The 13,365-nt window shown below is 42.8% G+C and overlaps 1 protein-coding gene across 1 annotated transcript; it reads right to left on the reverse strand.

The window, feature by feature from the left end:
• Window positions 1-808: 808 nt before the first annotated feature.
• Window positions 809-7,718, reverse strand: klf6a (Kruppel like factor 6a). The gene is made up of 4 exons (XM_062479496.1): window positions 7,333-7,718; window positions 4,958-5,537; window positions 3,977-4,100; window positions 809-3,585 (listed from the first exon to the last, which is right to left on the reverse strand). The coding sequence occupies exons 1-4, from the start codon at window positions 7,432-7,434 to the stop codon at window positions 3,534-3,536; spliced, it is 858 nt and encodes a 285-aa protein (XP_062335480.1). The 5' UTR covers window positions 7,435-7,718; the 3' UTR covers window positions 809-3,533.
• Between the last annotated feature and the right edge of the window lie 5,647 nt (window positions 7,719-13,365).

Here is a 13,365-nt window from a genome sequence, read left to right on the forward strand (position 1 = left end):
TAAGGGACCAGGAAGATGACAGAAGGAAGGAACATTAGTTGTGTTTTTTTTGTTAGTTGGAAACTAAAGCAGCTCTTTTTAGTTTATCAACTATTTGGTGTATTATTATTTGTGTCAAGTAGAGTAATTATCTAACAAGTGCATAAGACTGTGATGCTAATTAAATGCCATAGGCCATGAGAGATTGAGATGAATTATTTATTCTGCTTTGATGAGAGCTTCTGTGAGGACTAGCACTGCTGAAACTGCATTCAAGAAACTTGAACTTCTTAAAAATAGTTTTGAAAGAAGGCAGTGCTCTGGCAGAACAATCATGTTGTTGAATCGAGTTGGCAACACCAGAAGCGAGATGGGTCAAGTTTCCCTGTTTAGCGAGCGCTACATCCAAAATATGTCATTTTCTCCTATTCTTACTTCTACCTTTTCTGGTATTTACAAGAAAGAGGAAGACAGAGAATAGGGGGACAAAAGATTACTGCCTTGAAGGTAAACATACTGTGCAGTTCAGTCATCCCTGTTGTGAAATAGTCTTAGTTGAGAGAAATGTATAAGAAACTAGGAAATGGCGTTTCATCTGAAAACACAGGTTTAGCAAGAAACAGCAACAATGTGTGTGGGAGCTGATTAGCCTTGTCACTCCAATTCAAAACACTACTGGCCGAAACCAACCTCTGGAGACTAGCTGAGAACTGTTACATAAGAGCTGTAGAATATTCTGAGCTGTAACTACTGTAATATGGTATTCTGAAAATCCTATACTGAATACTGTAATAATTTAGGAAATCAAATGAAACAAGACAGTAAAAGGTAAGGTCTGATAAGAATGTCTTATTATTCCAATAAAAAATACATTCATACAGAAATATAACAATTTTGCAAAACAATTCCAAAATAAAATTTCATAAAGCAAAAACAAACAATCTTACAAAATCTTTTTTTTTCTTTTTCTATTGTATTTTTTTATTACAAAGTTTCAGTTGAGAACAAGGAGCTGTGTGTGAAAAAGAGAGAAAGAGAGATAAATAGTGGTAGTATTTATGCAGATCACTATAAGATGCAAGCAAACATGAAGCTCTATTAAGGCTCGATCACCACCAGAATGCTAAGGCTGTTGTAGCACACACAGGAAGTTCTGTTCCTATTGAAACTTCGCAGCCACTGATTTTATTGCAGCAAGCTGTTTCAAGTTAGTCCTCATCCTGCCTCTTCACCAACTGATCTGAAATCCATATGTCCCTGCTTGCTACACTGAACTTGCTGCAATATCAAATTCTCCCCCCCCATTCTATAAAGAATGGCATGTGATATTAAAGAAACCATGGAGTGGCTCTTTTACCAAGATCCTTCAGGATCACTGAGTCAGATTTCTCTAAACTATCATTTATGCACATTTACCCCACAAACAATCTTCATATGCAGAGTTCAGCGAGACAGGGTATTTTCTGTTTCAATTTCTGTTATAAATCAACAGCAGATCAGTTTAAATAAAACAGTTGATCTTTATCCATATCAAGAATCTCCCGTTTTCATAACTCTGTAGCAGCTCTTGGGCTAAAACAACGCAGTCCTAGACAGGTCAATATCCAACCCCCACCGTCAGCAGTCTGTGACAGATTCTATGCCAGCGAAGCCTTTAGCAATTCATTACAGAGAGGCGGTACAAGGCAAGTTCTGGCCAACTGGAGCCTGTTAATTACAATAAATCTTTATGTTTTTCCTCAACCATGGTTGCAGGCAGGGAGGAGACAGGGATGGGGGGTCTACAGTCATGCCATGACTTCCACACAGATGTCAGGCATTGTCAAAGCAGCTGCATTGTTTTTCTACTACAAGTCAGCCTTGTCTTATCATAAGGTCTGTTTTTCTCTCCTGTGTTTGTACCTCTGAGCGAAATATCTAATAGACACAGAATGTGCTAAACTACATACATACAGTACGTACTACACAGTAGTAAATGACTTTTATACATCGTTTTAAGTGCTCTTTACATTATTCTCTTTATTTACACTATCTTTGATTTAGCTGAAAATTTCATGAAGATCAACTTGGTGATGTTGATGTAAAAAAAAAAAACAATAAAAAAACATAGCTAACTTGAGAGCTCTTTTCTGTACATGCTCTGACACAACACAACATCTACACTAAGGGGTTAACACCACCAGCTCTGAAAACAAGGACAGGTGCCAGTTCTTGTGAAATTGAGCCTTAATGAAGCTTCTCAATCACCCACAGAACAATAATGTGACGCCCCAAGGAGTAATTTTCTACCATGAGGCCAGGTCACTTGCATAAGGCACCATTAAGGTCAACAGTGCATTATCAGGTTATAAAGAAGAAAAGGTACGAAACTCAAACCAGTTCTCAAGGCATAGCTAATGAGTGAACGAGTGGAGCTAGCTAGTGTAGCTCCATGAATGAGTCGGTTGCTAAGCAGAAGTGGAATCTCCAACCGAAATGAGAAAAAAAAAAAAACGTATGTACAATATTGGAACATCTAACGGCTATTTTAGCTGCACTTTATTGGAATCTATTTGCAGTCCTGATTACAGAGATCAGGAAGTGAGACAACCCTAAACCCATGCAACACCTGTCTATGATTCTGAAGTTATAGAATAGTCGTGTTATACCTCTAAGCACACAGCTTATACAATATGACTACAAATGGGCTTTGCAGCATGTGTAAAACAGGCTACGTAACACATTGCACATTTAGTAGCTGCACCAAACACCATAAAAAGCTCCTCACACACAGTGAACGGGTTCCTCAGGGTACAAACCCTGGGCTGCTGACTAGAGGGGGGGTGTAGGCCATCCTTTCTGCTCCTCTCTCCCCCCCCCCCCCAAAAAAAAACCCTCTCACTCAAAGGCTTCTTGGCGAGAAACACCCACCCTCAGTCTTGCCGCTGCTCCACGGGCGCCACTTTCTTTCACGCAGCCCTCGTTCGCTCGACCACAGAGAAACAAAAATGGAACTTGTTCCCCCGAAACACCATTCAGTCTACAGCAATACTGGATCCAGCCCCCTTTTCTTCCCCTTGGCCGTCTCTCCTGGTTCCACATGGGGGTCAGTCAGACATTTACAGTGCACTCATGCTTCACCTCACACGGGTCTTTTTTCATATATTTTTTTTCTTCTTTTTTTGTTGTTTTTTGTTGTTGTTGTAAGTACCAGTGTATTGGTTGTCCGGGAGTCACCCGCAAAACATCATGCACCATACATACCAACCATTCATTCCTTTTCGCTTTCTTTTTTTTGTGTGTCTTTGTTTTTGACTTTATTCCCCCCCCCCCCCCCCCCCCCCTATCAATGATTCACTGCTTCCGTCCATGATTTTGTCCTCGTCTTGTTGCTTCAGACAACCTTCAAAGCAACGTCTCTTAAGAGGTCCCGAGGCACTGGTTATGGTGCAAAATGGCATGCTTTGGCTGGAACACGCTCCCTCCCCCTTTCGCTCAAGGGCAATTCAACCAGGAGGCTGGTTGGTCTGTCGGGAGACGACGGGTTTCCCTTCACAGCGTCGGCGCTGGTCTGCTTAGAGGTGCCTCTTCATGTGAAGGGCCAAGTGATCTGACCTGGAGAAACACCTGGAAAGGTACAGAGGAACATGTTTAATGCCCCGGCAATCCTCCTCTTAACTGCAAATGGCTTGAACTTCTCAGAAACCAAAATAAGTCAGCTACACACACACACACACACACACACACACACACACACACACACACACACACACACACACACACACACACACACACACACACACACACACACACACACACACACACACACACACACACACACACACACACACACACACACACACACACACACACACACACACACACACACACACACACACACACACACACACACACACACACACACACACACACAGGCTGTTAGGCTTGCCACATTCAGATAAAAGTAAAAGGGGACTGCTTTCAGATTGCTGACATTCGCGTAGAAGGGGGCGCTCACCTGTCACAGTGAGAGCATTTAAATGGCTTGGCCCCTGTGTGTTTCCTGAAGTGTCTGGTCAACTCATCACTCCTGGCAAAACGCCACTCACAGCCCTCCCATGAACACTTGTATGGTTTCTCACCTGCACAATGAAATAAGAAAGCAAAACTGTAAGAAGCAAATAACCAGCAAGCAGAACTGGGGGAGAAAAAAAAATCATTCATAGGTATCGTCCTGTTAGGCAATACCATTTTCTCAATTCTGCTCAAATGAATCACATCAGTCATGTCATTCATCGATTCTATCAAAACCACTTCAACACTTTCCTTACGTAAGGTAAAGCATGTTTGGAATGCAAAAAGTCCTCACTTCTAAGACGTAACAGCACTGACATTGTGGGACGGAGAGGCAGTTCACTTCTAAGACGTAACAGCACTGACATTGTGGGCCGGAGAGGCAGCAAGAAAAAAAAAAAAGAAGCCTTACATGTGCAATTTCACGGCACTAATCACAGAAAAGAGACAGCCAAATGACCATTGAAACTCAGCGGTGCCCCTTTCCCATGGTGAAAGCCAATCTGTTTTGAAGGATCCAGTCCCCTTTATCCCCCATGTGCTATTCTCCTCCCCCACGCCCCCACCACCCTGCCCGCTCAGTCAGTCACATTCCAGATAGATTAGGTCACAGTTTTGGCATTCAGTCATGCAGAGCTAATACTCACAGAGTGCAATAGCACACTGGCTGAGGACACGCATTGTGGATCTTTAATTACATTACACAACGGCTAGACAATTCCATTTGGTGAATAAAAACATAAGAACTGCATGGTTCCTGTTCCTCCATTCCATGAAATTAAAGTAGTATTTTTACAATAGGTAGACAAAGCTGTTACTGAAAGACAATGAGGTAGTGTGTTGTGTTTTCTCTCCCTTGGGTGATGCAGTACAGTGCAGTCATCCCAGCTGTGACAGTGGGAAGGCGAAGTGCAGGTAAGCTCACCTGTGTGGGTTCGCTGATGTGCTTTCAAGTGGGAACTCTTGGTGTAAACCTTGCGGCAGCCGTTGAAGTGGCACCTGTGCACTCTCCTCCTTCCGTCAGGCGACACCTCGCCACATCCCAGGCTCGTCTTGTCGGAACCTTTCCCGACCCCGCCATTCCGGATTTTCACCGGCAAGTGCAACTCTGTGTGCGTGCTGCTCCAGCCCTGCGACAAGCCGGGCTCGGTGCTGACCTCCGGCGAAGACGGAGGAGTGCTTATGATAGACGGGCTGAAGGGTCCAGACCCGACCAACCCTGATCCCAGGGGGTTGGAGGTAAAGCTGTGCGTTGGAGAGAGCTCCTCAGAACTGTCTGATGCGTCGCTGCTGGCGTCAGAGGTCACGCTGTTGGTGTCCAAGATTTGGCTATCCTGACTGTCCTCCTCTTTGACCTGAGGGGTCTTTGGGCTGGCCCCCGCGCTGGCCTTGTCCCCGCAGGCCAGCATCAACTTGCTCCAAAGGTCTTCCTGGCCGTCGAACTTGATGTCGGACGTCGAGACGTAAGGCTCACTCTGGAGATACCGCTCCAACTCCAAACATGTCTGGATCAATAGAAAACAAACGGGAGAAAACGATAAGAATATCACCGATACCAGCCAATCAGAAAGCAGTCTTTCCTAAAACAGGTTGTACAGCACAGCCGCTTTGGCGATCGGGTTACATAACAGGTACAGATCAGTCATCATCTGTATGAGGTAACCTCAATCTCCCTCTAAGAGGAGAAGATGTTGAAATTAACTGTGGGTGGCACCATCACGACCAAATCTTAGTTTACTGGTGTGTATCAAGACAGCAACCTTGGTTTACATATGGTTTACATATTTGAGTTGAGCAGTCACCTCGGAAAGTCTATGCCCTTCAGTTTAAACACAAGGGAACAGTTAATCTCCATTCTATGTTCAGGTCTGTGGTAGAATGAGTCACAGAGCAAATGTAGAGTCCTTTTAAGGAAGCTGTTGAAGTTCCCCAGAGGAGTCATTCAGTTGCTTTTCCTCGATTCTGACGTGCAATAACATTGTCCCCAATCCCTTCAAATCAGTCAGTTGCTTTGGAAAGTAAAGTTCATGATTCATGAACGTTTGACTTTGGCACTGCATAAAGATTAATTAAGGTGAGGTCATTAGCTAAGAGGAACAAGCAGCAACTGGAAGTTTATGAAGGGGGGCGGGGATTTGCTTAGGGCTAAGCGCATGCTGTTCTTCCACTTTATTGCGCAATATTTCCAGTTGCAGTGGTGTCTACTAATGCGAACACAATTTGTCATTAATGATAAGACTTTAGTCTGAATGAGTGGCCTTCAAAACTAGAATCTACGATTACCAAAATCGTACACAATTGGAGAGAAAAACAACAACTAATGTCTCCATCTAACGCAAAACGATATTCTGAATATTAGTGAATATTCACCAATGCGGACAAGGACAGGTGTAAAACTGCACTAATCACAGCCATACAAGATGGCTTAATGTGTAAATAACAAAAGCCTGAAGGAAACTACAAAGACTGATTTGAATCACATAAACTGTCAAATCCGGACGTTGCATTATTTCACAGTATTGGCATTTTACACTGATTTACATTTATTATGATAACGATTTATAAATATATATCTACATTTTCAAAAAAGTTACAATCATTCGATGTTCACTCTTGTAATGGCTATCTTGTGACTCATCTTCCGCCTGCAGCATTTTGAATTGCAATATCCCAATACCTTAACTAGTCTGAACCAATCACTGGCTTCGAGTTCATTTCCGCAATAAATGTCTCAGTTTCACTCCGCACTACGGAGTGCTAAGTAACTGCCTTACCCCAACTTCATATTTAGACTTGTCAAATGGTGACGCAGTGACGTGAGATTTACAATGAAAGGCAATGCTTTCTATTGAACGCATATTGTGCGTAAATAAAATAAAAAAGTGTCCAAGTTAAAACTGAAGTAGACTACTCGGCTGTATTGCATCTTGTTATATTTATGTGCGCTCACTGCACGGCATAGCGCTACTACGTGAGCTACGTGTAGCTGTCTGCGGAATCCTGCAAGCTATACACATTTCACTCTTATCCACTGTCCATACACAAGACCAGGCTACTCAGATATGTGACCATCACGATTGAGAACTAAACTGAAACACAATGTTTACAGTCGAAATCCTCACATTACTGTAAAATAAATCGAACCGTCTCTTCCCGCACAAAGTTGAATTCTTGTGTCGTTCGACAAAGCAGTGACAGGTGACAGACAACCAAAACAGCGCATGTTAGACGCTGCTGCTCCCAATTGAAGTTTAATCGGTAGTTTCACATTTGTAATATTTAGCACAAACAAAGTATTACCTGCTGCCAATACTCCTCCAAAGAAGGCAGGGCTGAAAAATACCCCGTGTCATGTACTATCTGAAGTTCCTGAAAGATGCTGCACATAGGTAAAACATCCATTTCAAATCCAAGATGTTGGTAGACTTTACAAGATGCACTTAAATCTTTCTTTCGAGTCGAGAATCAAAAAAGTGAAGGCGATGTTGACAGGCAAGTCTCCTTGTACTTGCACATGCAGTTGCGATACAAACGCTGTTCGTCTCCTCGTTCACAGACTTCTGTCCACCGCTCGCGCTGAACTATCTCTATTTGCAAACACTGAAGCAACTGCGAGGCTCGGACGCTGTCATCTTCCTATTCAAACATCGCAGCCTGCCTACCCCCTCGTGACAACGTTACGCTTTTCGGATGCTGGCCAATCATCAAGAAGCGGCTAGCCAGCGTGCATATGATATCACAACCCACCAATCATGATAGACTTTGACATAATTTAGCTCTTACTCTTTTTTAATTGGTGAGTTTCTCGCAGCTCCTTCACGATCATTGGGCAGCTATTTTTAGCCACGTATATATACGTGTGATTCTCGGTCTTGTCTTCTACAGCATAGTTGACGGAGTTCGCTAACATGTTTCACCACAGAGCGCGCATGTGAGCTACAGTCCTACGAGACGTTTCACTCTACTTTTACATGAACAGAATTGTAACACTTGTAACACTTGTAACACGTAGAACTAATGTCGAAATCATTTTCAAAACATTCCAGTATTGGGAAGGCAGTCGCTTCTCTAATTAAAACACGTTGATATATTGCTGTCGACATCATTGGTGTAACTACGGTCCATCCATTCACAGATGATAAAAAAAAAGTACAGCACATTTCGTAATAGTCAACCAAGCTGTACACACCATCACACTACCGTGTCGCACCACCGAGTTGTTTTCCTAACACTGTTTTTCCAAAAGTTCAACTGAAAGATTATTATTTTTAACAGAATGATAACCACAATAAGTCATTATCAGAGGAAGTAATGACGACGCATTCACATCATGTTGGCTTTACTTACTGACTGAACAAAAAAAAAACACAAACCATAAATACATTTACCGTTCCTTTAACTCAACGTCTTCACTCGGAACTTTCTGAACCTGCAGAGATCTCTCACAGACTTGCATCCCAATCATGCTTTATTGTGTAGTACAATGACATCAATACAGTAGCTCTGGGTTAAAACAACTCCAGTTGCCGCACATTCCATTAATCAATGCTAATTACCTTTCGTTCATATTAAATACGTTTTTGTGTATTTATTCATTATTGCTAATACTGAATGCTGGTTGCGTCAAATTGTCTTCTTGTTTCCTTGCGTATGCCTTCCGTTGGGATTGCACCAATCGAGCCCTAATGAATGCCTTAGCCATTACTCACTTGACTCTGTGGCCAACGTGGCCTCATGACCCAGAAATCTGAAGAAAAGATATAGAGGACACAAACAACATTTTGGGAACAAACCCCCATTGTTTTCAAGTGAGGCTGAGCATCTGATCCCATCTCAACAGAGAGCTGTTGTAGGAAGTGTTGTGTGTTTGTCAGCATACATGTCGCTACATCTGATATAGTCATAAAGTGGAAGTCTTCAGTACCCTTGAAGCTGGCCTCAACTTCCATTCTGAATTTCAGTTGTTTACCTTGGCTTGGGGTCAAAAAGCTGCATTATGTTCATGGCTCATATGCTTTGTTCTTAGAAGTTCACTTACACTTATAATTATTAAAGGGTATCCTTCAGTGTTATCTACATTTACATTTAGTCATTTAGCAGACGCTTTGATCCAGAGCGACTTACAGTTAGTACAGGGACATTCCCCCTGAGGCAAGTAGGGTGAAGTGCCTTGCCCAAGGACACAACGTCACTTGTCACGGCCGGAATCGAACCGGCAACCTTCTGATTACTAGCCAGATTCCCTAACTAATGGAACAGCATAATAATACTGATCATTTATTCATCGTAGTGGTCATACCAAAACCCAGAACTGTGTCTGCTTGATAAATGTCAGGCTTGTCATTTTCTCTCTCTCTCTCTCTCTCTCTCTCTCTCTCTCTCTCTCTCTCTCTCTCTCTCTCTCTCTCTCTCTCTCTCTCTCTCTCTCTCTCTCTCTCTCTCTCTCTCTCTCTCTCTCTCTCTCTCATATTAGGAGTTAACGCTAAAGCAATCATTTCCTTCAGAAGACCCTGAGATGAAGCATTTAGGAAAGCACAGGGTCTCCTTGCATGGCAGCTTTTATCAGGTCCTAAGCTTTATCATCGTTCAGCAATCCTAGGCTTGCCAGACCAGGCAGACAGTAGCCAAAGGAAAGAGCAATTATATGATGACCCATTTTAATGCATCACTGTCAGACCCATCAGTGAGTTGTTCTAAGGTTGTTTTTTGTTTGTTTCTTTTTCTTTTCCTATAGACTATCTTTAAATCCACATCTACCCTTCCATGTCGGAGATCCACTGTAACACAATTGACCATTTTAGGAGTGTCGATGGGTTCTGTGTAAATAGAACTTGGAGAGGAATTGAAATCAGGTGTACGGTAGTACCTTGAATCAGATACAACAGGAACACACATACCGGACAGTACATTTCTGTAGTTGTGACATATATATTCTTCTCTACTTCTCTACTAGGGAACTCAAACACAATAGGTAGTGCTGTACCACACAAACGCCTTGCAGTGCTGTACAGTTGATAGATATGCATTGGTCTCTATGTTTTTTATTGTTGAAAATGTCTTCAAGCTTGAACAAAATGTAAATATGGAAATTGATTGGAAATCAATGCACTTACATCAATCACTCTTTTGTAAAAAGTGACAGCAAAAGGGGGGTACTGTGGGGGAGCAAAGAAAAATCAATTTTCATTCTAATTCAATAAAACATAAATCTGAATTTTGTCAACACACACAGGGAGATCATCATGGGTCCATGGTATTATTTTACATACTCAATCAGGTTGTAGCTTGACCTGCTTGTACAAGAAAGAGTGCGTTTGGTTACTCTCTCCCCATTTACATGCATTGAAGGTTGGCCTTACTTTACACTGTCAGGTCATGTCACAGGACAGGGGCATTAATGTGTGTGTGTGTGTGTATATTGAGCCATGTTATGTCCGCCTGTCAGTGAAGGCCTTTGCTCATAGCAGTTCTTGACCTTGGTGTGAGAGTCAGGTGGCTGAGCGGTTAGGGAATCGGGCTAGTAATCCGAAGGTTGCCAGTTCGATTTCCGGCCGTGCCAAATAACGTTGTGTCCTTGGGCAAGGCACTTCACCCTACTTGCCTCGGGGGGAATGTCCCTGTACTTACTGTAAGTCACTCTGGAAAAGAGCGTCTACTAAATGACTAAATGTAAATGTTATGTATTTGTGTTCGCACATGAATATTAGAGTTATTAAGTGGTGAAGACTGAGGACATATTTCTGTGTTGCATCTGGCTAAATGGAAATGATTGAACAAAGTGAATTGAATGATTCTCCTCATCCTCCTGTCTGGTGAAACTAGCGTTCTGCCAATATGATTTGAAGAAGGAAGTTGTTAAACATTCTGCTCACATAGAGAGAGAGATTTGGTCGTAGATCCAGAAAGTGCTGGAAAATCAAGCAGGACAGTGGTCAATGGTCATTGTTTCACACAGGGTGGTGCATTCAGGAATAGCACTGTGTTTTGCCCCTGTGATTCAGTGTGCTTAAGGGTGCCACCATTATGGAGCCTGAAAGAATGTGAAGTATTTTATTATTTTCACCCACCAAACTCTGTGGGAACCTACTCGCTCACGATTTCGGGGGAGGTGTTTATCAAGGGCATGGTTTAAACAACAACCCAACACACTGATTAGATGCATTCAGGGGGTACTTGTGGGGGTGGGAGAGAGAAAGGGATAGGGAGGATGGTAGTTTATCAGGTTACCCTGACCATGAACACACAGCAATGGCTGTGACATCCCCATGTTCGGTTTTGGATTTCCTTTCTCCCCTCTTTGTCGGCAAAAAAAAAGGGTGGTGTGGGGGGGACGGGACTAATTTGTCCTTTTGAATATTATAACTGCACTGTATTAATATTTTTTTGTCCAAGTTATAGCACCATTGAGACCAACTACTGTACATTGGGTTTTATATCCATCTTTAAATTAAACATTTTCAACTTGGCATTTGCATGTGCTTTTCAATTGCATGTTGTTTCATAACTAGTGCTCATAGATCTGTTTAGAAAACTTAACACTGCCACTGGTCGATATTTGTGTATGTTGATTAAAAACTGTATCTAGGCTACCAATGTTAATCGAACGATTTGATGCCCTAAAAGTGCTATGAATGGAAAAGGTTCTGTTTTGAAGGTCACAGGGACTACATACAGATCTTAATACAATTCAACGCACGTGAAAGACCTTGAGTGCAGCTGCAATTTGCAAGAGGTTTGAAGACATCCCAAAATCCTCTCTCTCACACACACACACACACACACACAAACTCTCACACACCCACGTTCACATTAAGCATGAACGACCTGACCTGTTGGACAACAAAGGATCATAATCCAGCCCACGCCCCCACCCCCCGCCACCCAGAATGTGATACTGAACTGTTTACAATGTAATGTCAGGGAGCACCAGCAGAAGGCCCGCCTTCCCCCTTCCCCCTTCCCCCACCCCTCCACAGCAGCAGTAAGGTTCACATCTCTATCTCAGGCAGGGTACCTGCAGGCAGGTCATTGCCCAGAGGGTCCTTGTCCTCACTCTGCTGTGAACAATGTCTCCTCTGGTTATCTGTTATCCAGGCACGCATCTATCGCCACAGTATCGCCTAGATCTGTGTCATGGATCAGTTTCGGTCAGACACAGTCAGAGGGAGAAGCTCTCTCTCTCTCACGCTCTCACTCACTTTCTCCTCTCTCTCTTTTTGAAGGCTAATTGATCGAAAGCACAGACATACAAAAGGGATATTGGAAAGCAGAAATGCTTTGTTTTGACAATGGGGCTAGTCCGCTTACAAAGAAGATCATCGTGCGTGTGAACAGGGTTGTCTGCAAAGATCAAAAGGGAATGCTGGCATTCCAACTCAGACAGACATTCTTATTCCGCTCATGCTACAGTAGAACTGAAAGTAGTTTTAGGGTAAGTAATACACCAGTCAACATCAGTGGAATGCAACCTTCTCCTCAGGTTGAAGACAGAGAGTGAAGGTTAAAGTTGAGGAAATTCAAGATTCCGAAGATTCTTTATTTGTTGAGTTTTAAATTTGAAGTGGAATCCTTCATGCGAGTTTTAGTCAGCCAAGTCAGAGTCCAACATAGGAGACCCATCCTTCACAGCAGCATTTCTGTAACTCCTTCTTTAAGGTCATACTTTTTAAAGGTTGACTCCAAGCCTTAGCGTCTGTTGACTCAGCAAGGTCCTGTCTGTACTCTAGAACACAGATACTGTAGACCAACATGTGTGCCGTTGCCAAAGCAACCCCGGTAGGTGCGGTGATCTCATTCTTCACTGCTGCTGTACTTTGAACAGTTATATCATTTATTTGATCTGTGTCATAGGAATGTCTCTGCACACATATTCCTGCCTCCCCACCCCACCCCCCTTCTCATGGAGAACTCTCTCACTACTTCTCTCTCCCCCTCATACACTACTGTTTTCCTTTCCTTGAAACAGGAAATCCTATCCCAGAATCCTTTTCCTGTCATAACCTATTGTGTCATTACCTTTGTCTCACTCCATTGTCCATAGTATTCTTTGGGGGTAATCGTTTCCATATTATCGCCTTTCAGAGCTCTGAGGTCCATTTTCCCAAGCCAAGATAATGGTCACTCTCATTGTGTAGTGGTTCATATTAATTGAAGACTTTGATTCTTTAGTTCTCACGCTGTGTGATTTTCTCAGAACTCTTTACCTTTTCAGAATACACAACAAAGCCAGCACACATTGTTCAGTGCATGCATGGATCTCCTTTGACTTAACTGAAAGGGAAAATAGAGAGGTGACACCAAGCAAATTGTGGGCTACATGGTTTTAGCACTGCA

This window comes from Osmerus eperlanus, chromosome 15, assembly GCF_963692335.1.
Source record: "Osmerus eperlanus chromosome 15, fOsmEpe2.1, whole genome shotgun sequence".
Lineage (NCBI taxonomy): Eukaryota > Metazoa > Chordata > Actinopteri > Osmeriformes > Osmeridae > Osmerus > Osmerus eperlanus.

Coding starts and splice junctions, on each gene's coding strand:
- klf6a (XM_062479496.1), bottom strand. CDS start 7,434: ATGGATGTTTTACCTATGTGCAGCATCTTTCAGGAACTTCAGATAGTA. Junction 5,538..7,332: donor TGGAGGAGTATTGGCAGCAG/GTAATACTTTGT, acceptor CTATTGATCCAG/ACATGTTTGGAGTTGGAGCG. Junction 3,586..3,976: donor AAATGCTCTCACTGTGACAG/GTGAGCGCCCCC, acceptor GTACCTTTCCAG/GTGTTTCTCCAGGTCAGATC.